The 16,640-nt window shown below is 35.3% G+C and overlaps 1 protein-coding gene across 2 annotated transcripts in view; it reads left to right on the forward strand.

Moving 5' to 3' along the window:
• LOC115440756 (mitochondrial uncoupling protein 4) overlaps positions 1 to 15,445 on the forward strand; it is a 32,727-nt gene extending 17,282 nt beyond the window's left edge. For both annotated transcript variants that reach the window (XM_030165195.2, XM_030165196.2), the window contains exons 2-7: positions 5,610 to 5,754; positions 6,801 to 6,877; positions 8,566 to 8,761; positions 11,793 to 11,969; positions 12,678 to 12,900; positions 14,034 to 15,445. In XM_030165195.2, coding sequence (XP_030021055.1) covers positions 5,652 to 5,754; positions 6,801 to 6,877; positions 8,566 to 8,761; positions 11,793 to 11,969; positions 12,678 to 12,900; positions 14,034 to 14,208 — 951 coding nt within the window. In that variant the 5' untranslated portion in view covers positions 5,610 to 5,651 and the 3' untranslated portion in view covers positions 14,209 to 15,445. The remainder of the gene's footprint in view (positions 1 to 5,609; positions 5,755 to 6,800; positions 6,878 to 8,565; positions 8,762 to 11,792; positions 11,970 to 12,677; positions 12,901 to 14,033) is intronic.
• Positions 15,446 to 16,640: the final 1,195 nt, after the last annotated feature.

The raw sequence follows: 16,640 nt of genomic DNA on the forward strand, positions 1-16,640 counted from the left end.
GTGAATGAAAAGATGATTCATCGCTTATAATTACCATGCTAGCTGCTAGTCAATGTTTTAACTAGGTGTACATTATGAGTCACCAAGACTGACCTTTCGCGTTTTAACTTTAAAGGCTAAAAACAAATGTACGAGCAAAATTAATAGGCAGTTTTAAAAAATAAAGAGGAAGAAATGGATTTCTGAATTAAGTAACCGCAAAGAATATGTTTCAAAAATATATATTATTTGCTCAACTTTTCTATTATTTCACAAATATCACAAATAAATTAATAAAATTTTATAGGGGTCTTATTTTTTTGTTAACCAAAAGAAAGAAAACAATATGTTATTTTTTTCTTTTTAATATAAATAAGTAGACTTTTTACCTTTATTATTTAAATATAGAATGATAATTAAGATTTTCTTAAATATCAAAAAATAAAAATAACATATTTTTAGGACTTGTTTTACAAGTGCCAAGTAAATTTTATTTTACAGTTATCATATCAAACAGCTAATATAAAAGAGTACTCATTTTATTTCAATTTATTTAAAAACATAGATTAGAATGTGACTTTTATATTTAGTCGGCTTATACATTTATGTGACGAGTAGCATTTACTCAGAAGTTGCGAAACGGGCTCTAGTCTGCGAAACTACTACTACACCTTTTTTAATTCGCCAGAATGGCAAGACTTCGTACTATCGTCACTACGGACTGCCCACGAGTAGTCAGGCCCGGAATTTTCCAACACGTTTAATATCAGAAGTCACTTTAAAACCTCAGTTTAAAACAATATAAAATCGTTATTTTAAAATAGAAACTAATGTCGGCCATCAACCATTTCCATTGTTCATTTGAATCACGTGCAAAGGCAATTGTTTTCTAAATGAATAAATTATCGACAAGTTTCTAGATTGGTTATTCAGACTATAAAAAGACTACGATATTTCGAAATATTTCGTCAACTACGATGCTATAATTACGATTAAATAACATACAGACAAGTGGGATAACAAGTCTTCATGGATTTTAACTTGGATATGCTGCGGATCCGAAATATTTTTCAATGTTTCTATTACCGAATTTTCTTCCAAAATCAGAAAAGAGATGAGCTTAGGAACTGAAACCTTTTTCAATTGGGCCTATAACCGAAATGGGAATAATCAAATAGAAGTGCCGGCTTTAGTGGGAGGCACGCAGGGCGGTCGCCTGAGGCGTAAAGTGTCTAGGGAAGGCTCAGAGTGCTTAGGAGGACGCCACAGGCTCTGGCTAGAATGTCATTATCAGTGTTATGATATTGCCTATTAAGATACAGTTGCGATGTACAATGGCGAGAAAAATATTTCACCCGGGGCGCACGAGTACCTAAGATTGACCCTGCAAGTAGGAATAATGATAATATAATAATACAGCTAGCCCTGTATTATTCTTCTATTAGTCTCACTGCTGAGCATAGACCTCCTTTACTACTGAAAGGGCAAATAGGCTGGTAATGACTGTTGAGAAACGACATCTATTGCTAGTATATGTATGTAGTGTATTTTATTGTATTTACTATTTGATGCAGTGAAGACTTTACACATAAAAGAACGGTTTAGTATTCAAGAGAAAATCCTTAAGTAGGTCGAGGTTTGAGGCTATGCCGGCACTTCACTTTTTAAAACCTTTGTGTGTGGTTTTCAGAAAAAAATACTTAAGGTTATAGCTTAAGGTCCATTTTTCATACATTTTGTTTCACCTTTAATCTGGGTAACTAAACAAGTATTGACAAGTAAAGAATTTAAATTCACGTCTAGTTAGTGATTAGTTCTCGCAGTTGAAAAAAAATTTAATACGACGAAATTTTAAAGGCCGAAATATCCATGCATATTAATTATTTTTACGTTTTTCTTTCAACTGCGAGAACTAATCACTAACTAGACGTGAATTTAAATTCTTTACTTGTCAATACTTGTTTAGTTACCCAGATTAAAGGTGAAACAAAATGTATGAAAATGGACCTTAAGCTATAACCTTAACAAATCACTATCTAATACTTAATCTTACTGTGTTCTACCATACTACAATTGTTCAACTTATATATTTAATTTAATTGAAGTAGGTCAGACTTTTATGCCATACAGAATTGTCCTACTTAGGATTGCCAAGACATATTTTTATAATTATTATTTATGTGCGTTTATAATGAAGTTGTATGTAAGTACAACTTTTGCAGTTGATATCAAATTAATTCTAGGAATTGTTACGTCATTACTAGTTTCTTAGATATTTATGTACTTTTATGTACATAAATATAAATTTTGATCAAATGTTTTAAATCTGAGAAAATTATAAATACCAAGATTTTAACCCCTTAATCATTTTGCTTAACCATTTAGATATTACCTATCTTTTTTATTATTTCCTTAATCTATTTTTTACTGAAAATCGGTTCAGTATACTCACAATCAGTAGACGACCTTTTTCCTGGACTAATAGGTACTATTTTCCTCAATCGCTTGCTGGTATTTCTGAAGCTATTAAAGCTATAGCTGTAATAGAACATCAGTATTCATATGTTGGTACGACCTTCGCTGGACGGAAATTTTATCGATTTTTAACCACTCATCGGTCTTCGCATTCGACTAGAACACAGTGGTCTCCGCAGAGGCATAACATGTGGTTACGATAGGGCATTTGATCGTGAGTGATTTGAATTGCTGTTTCGTGAAGAGATCATTTGGAACTTCAAGCTTCTTACTATTCATGTGAGTTTTATTAGATGTAGGAATAAAATTGTTTTGTAAGGGCTGGCCAAAGTAACTTCGCTGCACTGTTGAGGGTCGATTGTAGAGATGAATATCGATATAATTATTTAAATTAAACTCATTTTCGGATTCTATTGCGGCTTTTTGTATTTTATTTTTCTCCCGACGTTTTGAAGACTTTGCAGCTTTCATGGTCACGGGGGTGTCATTCAAAAAACCGCGATAGAATCCGAAAATTAGTTTAATTTCAACGTCTAACATTCGCGTAAACATAAGAAATCATTATCGATATAATTAGTTGAATAATCATGCTGTAATTTATATTAGTGAATTTTCTGTTCGCTCTATAATAGTGTGGATCGAGATAATTATTCCGAACATAATCCTTGACTGGTTTCCTCATAAACTATGACGTTTATTACAGAACTCGGATCATATTTTTTATAGTTTATGGTAAAGTGGTTATTCAAATTACAATGTATGTTTATGATTACATATTGTATTTGTATGATCTGCTAGATTTAAATGTTGTTTGTTCGCATACCTTCTAGACTAAATTAAATTGATTGTGATAATAATTTCAGTAAAGATTTTTTATTTTAAATATTCTAAAAGACATTCATATTTCGTCGTATAGAGTTGAAAATCGATTTCTTTCTCTCCCGAGAGTTATAAATCTATAACCTCCCTAATAGATGTTATATCAGACGCTAAGATCCCGGCCAGACAAGTTATACGCGCGTTAACGTCTAGTATACATGTACTATCGCGCGTTGGCGTGTAAACGTTTCGATCACAAAACTTTTTTTTTCTTATACAAAAACGGCAAAGTGACGCCACAGCACCTGATGGTGAGTGGATTGGGGTCCAATGGAATTTGGACTGACGAGAGATGCCTCGATAGTCGACACAATTATGCCGGCCTGTTGGGACTGGATATACACAGACTGATCCCGGAACGCGAAACACATACTTGGGTCACGTTGGCAGGTGTTAACACCTTTTTTACGCTGGTCGCAATCTGGGCCAATATAAAATATACCACCATCATACATACAAAATACGCGTACTTATAAACGCGCTACAATAGCGCTCTGAGGTCCTGGGTTCGAATCCCGGGTCGGGCAAAGTGATATTTGGGTTTTTTCTGCTCAGTATCAGCCCGGAGTCTGGAATTTGTGCCCGATATGGCGATAGGCTCGCCCCCTATCACATCACGGGACGGAACATACTTGGCGAAAAGTGGGTGCCCTAGTTGCGCCTATGCATACCCCTTCGGGGATAAATGTGTGATGTTATGTATGTATGTATAAACGCCCGTTTTGCTAATAGGCGTTTAACATTTGTCAATTTAATGGGGTCTTATATGTCAACTAAAATGGGCATATTTTTATCGTAAACGCACATAATGTAGTTTTAAATAACTCTTGATTCGTTATGCAATATAATCGTGATATTGATGTCACCTTGATCTTCCGTATCTGACGTTTATGAATCTGTTATTGAATTCTGATTATTATTGCTTGATAACGATAGATATGTGTTTCATTATCACTGTGGTCCATGTCTATCAAATTCTATCTATAGTTTATATTATAAATGCGAAAGATGCCCTGTCTGTCTGTCGCTTTCGCGGCTGAAATAAACCGATATCGATGAACTTTGGAATGGAGACAGTGAGACCCTGGGAAGGAATAAGGGCACTTTTTGTCCCGGGAAAATATATAACGAAACTTGTATCCTAGAATACTTTTTTACACGGACAGAGCCGCGAGCAAATGCTAGTAGGAAAATAAAAGGAATATATTTTGAAGGCGTTTTTTTTGCGTATTTTTATACGTTGGTGATATTTTAGCTGTGTTTTCCGCATTCATTAACGCGGATAGAGCCGCGAGCATATGTTAGTAAGAAAATAAAAGGACTATTTTGAAGGTGTTTTTTGCCTACGCATTTTAATTTGTTAGTGATATTTTAACAGTGTTTTCCGCATTCAATACTTTTTTTTAGGTTTAATAAGTACCCTATTTATTTAAAACATATTATGTATCGTAGATATACACTTTTATGTAGGTATATATGTAGATATTTAGTGCTCCATAGTATATACATATATTTTTTTTATGATTTATCTGTTATTTTTGATTATGCATGTAGGTATGACATCTAGTTGGCTAGGAATATTTATAATGTAACACGAAATCATTGTATTTCACGATGTCATCTGTTTCTAATCAGTTTTGTGGATATAATAAATAATCTTTTCTCGAAATGCCATTATATAACTGGTAATAACCACGGGAATAGCTAAGTTTTAGTATCGGGGGAGAATTAAAAAATAAATAACGAAAATGTGCACTGAATGACATTTACATTAATTTGAAAAAATAACAGAAGATTGTTTTAAACAGTTTAATACCAATCAATTGTTACTTAGTTGAGCAATTTTTATTTCGGAGGGGAGAGTGTTCAACTCCTAACCCCCTGGCTGTGCCCATATCACTGATTGGTAGGTCTCTAGTATGCAAATACCACCGCATAATTAATTCCTGACTTGTGTCATCAAGCATCATTGCGCAAGCATTAATAAGTTATGTGTTCCGGTTAGTTCTTGAATATCATTAGTTTAGGGTTTGATATATATTGCTAAATCGAGTGAGCTAAATATCGTAGCGATTCAAGTGGCGTATATTGAATATCGCTATCTCCTTCGCACAACACACATTTATGATGATGACGTCACTGCCGTGCTGTTAATCTTTTTTCTGTTATTTGACTATACGGTGAAACCTATTTTAATGACATAAAAATCTTTTTTATAATCGATTTCGATTAAAGTACATTTTAAATATAATAATAATACAATTCTTTGTTGGCAGATATTATGGGCTTAAAAGTCGCCTGTAGGTGACTAGACTACAATGCCGGTACTACACAACGCTGATAATCCTGCGTCCAAAGTTACTGACTCGACTGTAGCGCGGTATGGTGTCGCCGTGCTGGGCTCGTGGGCGGCGGAGGCAGGTGAGAGACCTCCCATTAAAATGAGCAATGGCGAAAATTATTAGAGTATGGAGGCAGTAGATGCGAAGAGTGAAATTTTAAGAAAGGGCGACACAACATAAGCAGTCTTGGATTTGTAAATAGGTCGTATAGGCCGCGGCCTATGGGCGGCAGCCTCTTAGAGGCGGTAGATTACAGACGACGCTCACTCGATTTAAGTAATCATTCGTTTAACTTTAGTGCCTTCCATAATACAAACAAATGGAAAATTATTAAGTATTTTAGAAACATACATACATAAACCTACCTATGGGGTGGCGGAAATAAAGTGGCCTACACTCATAAAAAATATAATTCCGGCACTGCATATAGGAAGTAATATTCTGCATAACTGGGGTCTGCAAGTCGTTCTAATGATAATTTGATTACACATAAATTATGAAAGGTAAGTCGGCAAGAATCGAGTTATATGGACTTTTCGCCACAGAAAGGCAGTCGTAAAGATTCGGACTCGATTGTAAGAAAATCTGAGATTTTGCGATAAAGAACGAAGAGTCAGGGAAAATTACTACGGTATTGTGATTATCAAGAGACAAGAGGTAATGTGTCCGATGCGGAAGGAAAATCAAAATATGTTTTGTGATTTGAAAAACCTCTTGTAAAAGCTCAGGATTGGAATTTTTTATAAGACGAAATAATTCGAAGACCCTTTTTTTTCTCTCTTACGAGGTACATGGACTGTGGATATTCTAATATCGCGTCTTCATACCATATTTATTTATTGTTTATGGTACACTAGGAGCTTACACATTCAACATAAATGAAATAAGAGATAATAATACAATAGTACAAACATGCAAGCCAATTACAGGTATTCACAGTATTGACAACATAAAAAATTCCATTCAGAGATGAATGCGAAATATATGTATTCTCGTAAATAAGTCCGTCTGCCTTCCTTCCGATACAAAAGCGTAAACTTATTACTTGTAAATAAATCATGAACTAGAAACCTAGATGTAAAACTGAATTCTATTCCCATTTGCGGTAACTAAGTCTATTTGCAGCGACATACCCGTTCGACTTGACCAAGACGAGGCTGCAGATACAATCGGAGGTGGCCGCCGCCAAGCATGGTTTCAAGGTACGCACAATCGTGTGTTGAGGTTTCCTGCATTTGTAAGATCTAAATAGTCTTTAATTCAAAAACATAAAGACCATTTCCAATCACAAATTAAACATGAATTATTTTTGAATTTGAATAACCAGACTTTATTTTTTTATGTGCACGATTAAGTAACTCAGTGCACCAGTTTGTGCGTAAGATTGTCAATTTTGACGACATATGATTATGCCTTGCCAGTTGCCACAATAATGCCGGCCGCTCAAAAAACATAACAACCATCTCGACGGTCCCTACGTAAAGTTTCGAATCTGCGAAATTGCATTTTGCAGATGCAATACTTTACGTAGGGACCGTTGAATATACATCGCTTGTTTAGTGTTATATTACCATGGCGATAAGCACTTCGATCCTTATTGTCTTAAATGCAGTTCATTTTAATAAGGACCTTATTGTCTTAAATAAATGCAGTTCATTTTATTTAAATATCGACAACCCCATTATATACATAGTGACCGTCGATCTATCGGCCTCCAAATCAGCTGTTAGGTGTCAACAAACTGCGTTCGCAAATAATCAAAGCACCGCCGCTCGAGGCCGTTGCACTCGCGCCGGTCGGCAAGGAGACCGTCCCTCCGCACCGCGCCCCCGCCTTGTGCAGTGCCCTAATAGGGGACCGGACTCATTTTTGTTCTTTATTATTATCAAATATTTACGTTATATAAATTATAACACAGAAATAATTATTTAATTCCGGTAAAAAATCAACAAGTTATAAGTCTTTAAAGTTCGGTAGAAGGGGTAAGTAACAAGAAACAGAAAAGAGACGTAATACCCACATGTGACGTCATAGGGCATTACGACGCGTGCGAAAGAAAGAGATGAAGCGATATCCCCACTTCGCACCCACTTCGGCACATAGTAATATTTGAAATATGAATTACTGGCTCATTTTTTAACCAATTTTCATGCAGTTTTCGCAGGAGGGTTTCTTTTTCTTATTATTAACCTTTACATATAGAATAATGTACAAAATCAAACACAGGCCGGTCCCCTATTGGTTAAAAATTCAATGCAGTTTGTTGACATTATCATTGAAACAGCTGATTTGGGAGGCGATATAAAATATTAATATTGATATTGTCGGAGTTTTTTTTTATTTGACTTCATTCATGTGGTTGATTATCTTTCTTTAAGGCGATACCTCAATTTAATATGACGAAATTTTAAAGGCCGAAATATCCATGATTATTAATTATTTTTACGTTTTTCTTTCAACTGCGAGAACTAATCACTAACTAGACGTGAATTTAAATTCTTTACTTGCCAATACTTGTTTAGTTACCCAGATTAAAGGTGAAACAAAATGTATGAAAATGGACCTTGAGGTATCGCCTTAAGTTGATAAAGTATTAATATTCTTTAGATTATGTTTAAATATTTCGTAATATTTTAAATGGACAAGACAAAGTTCTCATGTCTTTGCGAATTTATTAATACCAGTTAAGTATTGGCAAACAACGTTTGTAGATATAAGTATTAATTTTCTGTTGTCCATTTACTAAACTTAACAGTACCTTTTTGCTTTGCTATTGTCGACACAAAGTAAACCATGAAAACCGAGTACCTATTTAAAAATAACTAATCCAGCTCCGCTTTGCTATTTAATAAATTAATTCCTATTGCGTGTAATTACGAATCATTTTCAGTTGGAAAACCATGGCATGATAAAGACAGCAGTGGGCATCGCGCGACAGGAGGGCGTGTTGAAGTTATGGAGCGGCCTGATGCCGATGTTCCAACGGCACGCGATCTACTCCGGCTGCCGGCTTATATTCTACGAGCATTTTAGGAACATGTTCAAGGATGAACATGGGAAGGTGTCGCTCGGAATCGCTTCTTTGGGTGAGATACGTTTTTTATTTTGTTAATAAATAGAATTACTATTCGAAATTTAAATTGATTGATCTGAAGTTAGTCACGCATGGTATTGATATGTTTGGACTGAGAATTAAGACTAATGCCCGCCATACACCACGATTTATCGTAGCTATTCAAGTTTGCAGTTATATTGGGCGGTCCTATATTCTTCAAACGTAACCGAAATTAGCGTTGATCGTACAGATAAATCGTTACCGTGCGTGGCAGCTATAAAGCTATTCGTGATGCTATGTTATTCTTCTGAAATATTATGTGTTTTTAAAAATGTGAAGACAAAAAAAAGGCAGAGGGTGAAGAAACTAGTATTCTGGAATGTGACTAATTTCAGACCAGCTAACCAAAGTATGTCAATTCTCATCTGTAATTAATTTATCAATTAAGTATTTCAAATACCGCACGGAAAGGTTGGCTAACGTAATTCGATGCGGCGGGTGATTGGATTTTTAGATTATCGGCTGAGCGGCTAGGGCTCGGGATTAATATATTTACCCTAGTTGCTCCGTGACTGTGGTGACCTAAATGAGGTTTAACGATTCTTTACATTATTCATGGTACCTACTACCTTTAGCAGCGGGAATATTTTAAATTGGTTGATAAATTGTCACCGACTTTTCCAAATACGGGATTTCAAATGAATAAACAGATAATAATAGCGATTGCTTTAAATGTGGGCGTAGGAATAGTTTGTATAAAATCTTAACTATTTTTGGTATAACAATATTCCATTAGTAAATCAGAACACTATTATATAAGTCATTATTTAATAATCGTAAAAAATATTTATTTAATTTACGATTCTAACAACTTTCTCGCCAATCAAATTGTATTAGTAGTTACAAAACGAAACCAAAATAAAGCAGCTTTCTATGGCCTCTTCATGGTAATAGGGAATGGAAATCGATGAAAGATTCTATTGACAGAAACGATCAATCAATACAATCTTTCATTACCAGTTTAACCAGTGGTAAAAAAATTATGTAGACAAGAGTTTCAAAAGCAATAAAAAAATTGCACCACGTACTGTTACAATTTTTTTTTTATTGAAACTGGAAGAAAATAATTATTAAGTTATAGTAGATTTGTTTTACAAATCTAGATTATAATACCATGTTTGACGTAGACCAGGGGAGGCCTTAGGGGAAGGCGGACCGGGCAACCACCCGGGGCATCGCACGGAACCTTGGAGGACCTTCTTTATCGATTTTACCGACGAAACTGTTAAAACCGGGGATTATTTTTTTTGCGCCGCCCGAGCACCTGAGTAAATCCGTATAGATACTCTGTGGCCCGAGACCTCACGTCGTTTTTTTCTCTCTTTCGCCTAGGACTTCTCGTCTTTTAAGGCCGCCACTGACGTAAACTATACAGATTTTGCACATTGTTGCTTGATGGTAGAAATAGTTAAAGCGAAAATACACATACAAGTAGAGCCGAATACAAGAAACCTATCACTTAGGCATAATTTAGACAATTTACAAAAGTATCATGTATTCCGTAGCCACAATGAACCGTCTAACAAAATGACACACCAGGGATTTCTATAACGCGGTAACCGAAGTAGATTTATCGTTAAATGTAGGGCAGAAATCATTTGCCTAATTGAATTTGGCAAGACGGGAGTGGCTGTTTCAAGGATTCGCTGTTCTACTTAACGCTTCACATTGGATACAATCCAGTTACAATTTGTGTTGCCTATTAGTTAGAAATTGATGGAAACTGTGATTTAGAATAAAAGGTTATTTTTATCTATATATATAAAAATGAATTGCTGTTCGTTAGTCTCGCTAAAACTCGAGAACGGCTGAACGGATTTATCTTATCTTGGTATTGAATTATTCGTGGAGGTCTAGGGAAGGTTTAAAAGGTGAGAAAAATTCGAATAATTGCCGGGAAAATCCTCAAAACAGCATTTTTCTATTTCCCATACAAACGTTTTCTAAATAAAATGGAGAGTCAATTTGTAATTTATTACCGCTGCATAAAGTTCAAATTCGCGTGCGCGTTGGAGGATCTAATATCGCGTTCTGAAACCCAACAAAAGTGAGTGAATCGCGAATGCGACAAAATTGCATAGTCTCAAAATACATAGTACATAAATAGTGGTCGGCTTCGAGAAACTCAATTTTAGCTAACTTCAGTTGTTAATATAATATATAACTCAAAGGTGACTGACAGTGATATATCAAGGAACAGCCCAAACCATTGGACGGATCGGGCTAAGACTTTACATGCATAAAGCTACTGTGACGTAGGCATCCCCTAAGAAAAGATTTTGATAAATTCTACCCTTAAGGGGATAAAATAGGGGATGAAAGTTTGTATAAATGTTCTTAGATTTTCGACTGATTGAACTGAAATTATAGATTGGGGATAAAATTAGTTTGAACCTATAAGTACCGGGAAAATATGTAGCAAGACTTTTATCAAACAGTGGAATTTTATCCTGGAAAACACCTTCACGCGGGCGAAGCCGCGAGCAAAAGCTAGTTAGAAATAAAAATAATTAACTGTTCTTGTTTGGTTCAGTCCGATACTCAATTTGTCTGTCCACATCAGTCAACAACAGTTACAAAAATTGTAGGAGATTGGAATAGACAAGATTCTACAAAGCAAAACTGCCTAAAAGCTACACAAACTCGTGCTTTTAACAACGAATGTATAGAAAGGTTTATAGACACGAGAATTTTCACATTTTGTACTAGCATAATCTTCACCCATAATCAATTATTTATTACATAATTACATTACCCATGGATTTCGCAAATTTCTTCCGCAAATGTTAAACTTTGATATAAAATTATTTTTCGGATTTATCGCGTTTATATTTTAATTTTCTCCCGGCGTTTCGTAGGCTGCAGCCTTCAAGCCACAAGGGATTCGTCAGGGGAAAAATATAATATAAAATATTGCGATTAAATAATTTTATATCAATGTCAAATACCCCATCATCATCATCATGTCCTCAACGTATCATAATGGTTGTGAAGTTCGGCAGGCGGACTGGCGGCGGGCTCATTGGCGCAGTTTATCGCGTCTCCCACTGACCTCGTGAAGGTTCAGATGCAGGCTGAAGGAAGGAACATTCTGCAGGGCAAGGCGCCCAGGTTCGCCAACTGCAGACAGGCGTACGCCATGCTGTATGCTGAGAGTGGGATTTTAGGGTTTTGGAGGGGTGAGTACGGAGTTATGTAAATATGTTTCAATGCTGTATTGAATGTAAAAATTCAACATTGAAACTACCCCGAGTCGGGCAATGGGATTCGGTGTTTCTGTTCAAAATCGGACCAGAGACAGGAATTTACGCCCGATATGGCGTCAAGCTCGCGCCTTATCACAACATAGGACGGACTACATCATAGCAAAAAAGAATGCACTTGTTGAAGCTTTGCCTCCCCGTTCGGACACTAAAAGTGTTAGAATATGTGAATGTAGTTTTGTAAATATTAAGCAAATTATTGTAACCCCTTTTGTATGGAGTAGTACGAGGGTGCCTTCGAAAGTAATGATTGTATATGACATCCACTTTTGATTCAAGGCTAGGAGCTCGCAGCGCCCCATAAAGGGTATTCCTTCTACCAAAGATTAGACTTATTCTATTTATCAATAATTATTATGAGATAGGTTATGGATTATAGAAACAGTAATATATGATGATAGAGACTTTCCCGCCCTCACACCCATCACTACAACTCTAGTAAGCCAGGATCAGAAGTGGCACGCGTTTGCATATATGATTATATGAATTTATAAAAAAAAGCGATATTGAAGCTCATTCCAAGTTTTCCTGGAGAGCGTTCTAATTGCTCTATCTCAGAAATATCTGCCCATTTAAACATAGTTTAATATGTACAAAATTAATATTGAATAAAAACGCTTACAGGCGCCGTACCAAATGTCCAACGAGCAGCTCTCGTCAACATGGGAGACTTAGCAGCATACGACTACACCAAGCAGTACTTGATGAAAGAGTTCGGCATGGCGGACAACGCCTTGGTCCACGCAGCCGCCGCGTTCACTGCGGGATTCGTGGCTGCTGTTTTAGGAACTCCTGCTGACGTGATGAAGACCAGGCTCATGAACCAGCCTGTTGGACCTGATGGGAGGTGAGTTGGTCGTGTCTAACTACAGTTTCAGAATGTTGTAGGGAGTTGCTGATCTTTATGACGGCTTTATTAAGGTTAATTTAACGTGAAAAGATATTCAAAATAAAACTAATATTTATTTTAACTGTAATTACTAATTAGAAATGCTAAAACCGTTGATTACGCAATGAAACACATTACTGCAGTTACACGATTCTAAAAATACCAATCTATATAACTGACCTAATAAAACGCAATAAAATCTAAAAGTCAGTCAGAGAAACGCGCCGGTCCAGTTTGTGCAAGCGCTTGTAACTCGTAAGCGAGTCTGAGGTCGAGGGCAACTGAACCAGGTCAAAGTCGCTTACAGATCCTCCCGTCATCCGTCCCTTACGATTACTGCGGGCTGGAGAGAGACAACACAATTACCCCACACCCAATGTATACGTAATGTTTTCTCTTGAAAGTAAAAGTTTGTCTACGTTATTGATGCGTAGGTTGTACGAATTTTGTTTACGCATGTTTAGGTTTAGTGTTTACTGTTTATACTTTATGATCCTCGAAAGATCATTATATTGAAATTAATCGATTTTAGTAGGAGCGGCAGTTTTAATAATAAAAAAAAAATAACGGCTAAATACCAGTTGAAGACCTCCAGGCATTCTAATTTAAATATGAGTATGATTAAAACAATGAACAAAGGTTAAATTAACATTTAAAATGAGTTAATTATTTATCGCAATGCAATCGGATCGGATGTTTTAATCATATAATCGCATGTTTCGCGAACAGCAAAAACGGCAATTCAATTTGTACTTAAGAATATTTTACAGAAAGGTTATATTCCAGTACAAAGAGAAAAAATCGTAAAATGCAGTCACGGCTAAGATAATGACTCAATTAAGCCCGACGTTTATAACACTAAGCATGTACCTATAAATAGTACAGTATATATTGTCTGTCTGCGTTTACGATCAATAATGACTTGCGTTACCTACAATTATAGATTGATATATCTATCCCAATAATGGCACATCTACACAATCGTCCAACATCCCGACTGTTCGCCCAACCGTCGCGGAAACTGAACATTATAAACATTCCCCAATAATATATCACTGATTAATCTTTCTAAACATATTTTTTATTTCCAGGGGTACATTGTATCGCGGCATGATAGATTGCCTCCAACAATCCGTGAAAAACGAAGGGGTGTTGTCATTGTACAAAGGATTTTTGCCGTTGTGGATGCGCCTCGGGCCGTGGGCTCTGATCAACTGGATAGCGTTTGAAAACATAATGTTGGCGATCGGAGGGAAGACTTTTTAGCACTACGTAGACCATTACACTGCCGTCCGGAATTAAATGCTGTCTGAGCATAGATTAAAAATGGCTTCTGTGATGCACATTATCTGTCATGCAGCAATTTGTTTTTAGCAAGTATTTTATAGCCCATGCTTGTGAGGTGCGCGTTCAACGCGTGCTTCCATCTGTCAACACGTTCGTTTGTCGCCTTTCACAATATTGTGTACAGGACCATGGTCAATTGTTTATTTGCGCTAAAATAATTTATTTATGTTGACATAAAATAGTGGGAATTAATTTATGGGAATTCGTTGAACGAATTGATGATCATCAAGTTATTTATATTTTTAAGATTTAATTTTCGGATATAATCTGTACATAGCGAATATGAGATCTATTGGCTAAAATAGCTAAGATTATTCATGGGCGTAGCTAGAATAATAAAGGGTGGCTTGTGTCTGACACAAATAAAGCGACTTCTATGTCATTATGCAGATTTGATAAATCTCAGGTCCTCAATATCCTGAGGGTGCGTATCCCTCAATTCTAGGATAACCATGGTTCTAGCTTCAAAGCTTGGTCCTTTGGTTGGTTACATACTTATGTATATAAACGAAACTATTTTTATTTTAATGTTTGACTCACAAGTGTGTAAAGAAAAAAAAAATCGATCGATGACTAAACGACCAAAATTAAGGTATCTAATATTTTTATTTATTTCTATTTATTATTAAGGTCATCGTGCAATGAATAATGATTAACCAACCGTAATCAAGAATTTTATTTTTCTAAGTAGCGAAATATTAAAATAAGGCTTTATGGCAACTAATAAGAGGTAAGCGCACATATATAAAAATACAATTATGTATAATGATGTTGCTTCTAACTATGGTTTCTTCTGGGTTCCTAGGTAATGGAAATCGTCAAGTCTTGAAGGCTTATTTTCTTATGACCGATTTCTATAATATAAACGTTCTTCATGACTACTGTCGGATCCATGGACCAATCAGGAGAAAAATTGGTAGATACCATTACAAATGAGTTATTTTTATGGGTTACTAGTTGACCCTACAGACGTTGTCCTGTCTTAACTATGTATGCACGCGCGCATTCTGTCGATCGCTGACAGTTATTTCAAACCATTGACAATTATGTAAAATTAATATAGTCGTTAAGTTTTCTTAATTTTTTAATTTTCCGTGCAATTTTTTGTTTTTTTTCTTTCATAAGAATCTTCTCCTGACAACAAACACAACAAAAATATAGTGAAATCGGTCCAGCCGTTCACGCATGATTGCGTGACCAAGGGTTATAGGGATTCATTTTTATATATATAGATTTAGGACTTTTGTTGTAACTTTGAGTTTGTTTAATATTTAGTCTTTACTTTTGTGCCATATGCTTGAACTATTCAACTACCGTGTTATGAATTAGACTTATAAAATAATGACAGAAAAAATAAAGTTATTCTTACCGTGTTTGGACTTAGAATTAACTAGACACAGAAATTCCGTCAAGTGATAACAAAAGTAATATTATATTTATTCGTATGTCCCAAGTTGTTAATACCTAATTCAAAGTAAGTAAATGGTAGTTGTAACTTACGCTCCTGTGCTGTTATACTGGTGCTAATTATATTTCGTTTATTTATTTTTTAGTGGTTTTGTATACTTAAATTCAGATTATGAAGGTAGACAGCGGATTTACACTCGGTGCATTATATTTTGTTATATCTACAAGCAGATGTGTGAATGTGTATACTTGTATGTATAAAGCAGTATGCTTACTTTAAGTTGCGCTTTTAAGACATACTGACAAGTAAAATGTTATTTGCAAAACAATTAATGTGACGCGTCAATTTTTTTTGGGCTACAAACACAAAAAGCAAAACTGTTTACAGTAGATGAATCCTATATTTAGTAATTGATTGCATGCGGTTACACTTACACTAATTCTCGTTTTTATTGTTTACAAATGTACAAAAATAATTTTGCACAAAGCTTAAGACACAACAAAACGGTTAAAACTACTGCTTTAAGATATAGGGCATAAAATTTTATAAATTAGTTTATTTAAAACCAGCGCACTTATGGTAAAAAATTTTATTCAGATTCCTTCATAATCAAATTTCATTTCACCTATAACATGTTTTATTTGTCGTTTTTAACTTTATAGGGATTTAATTGGAAGAAATAAAGGATAAAATTTCGCTCACCAAAATAAATATACGACTTTTCTAACGCCGTATTTTATACCCGCGCTCCACGCGTTACACTGCCATTTCAATAAACAATCCCGATCGTTTTACAATCTATCTCAAAACAGACCAATCAGAACAAAGTATTTATGATATGTATTTATGTACACAGATTCCGACTGTATCGGTTTTTTGCCTTTTCAACTGCATATAATCTCTTATATAGTTTAAAAGCTTCTTGTGCATAGGCTCTAACATC

This window comes from Manduca sexta, chromosome 12, assembly GCF_014839805.1.
Source record: "Manduca sexta isolate Smith_Timp_Sample1 chromosome 12, JHU_Msex_v1.0, whole genome shotgun sequence".
Taxonomy (NCBI): Eukaryota; Metazoa; Arthropoda; class Insecta; order Lepidoptera; family Sphingidae; genus Manduca; species Manduca sexta.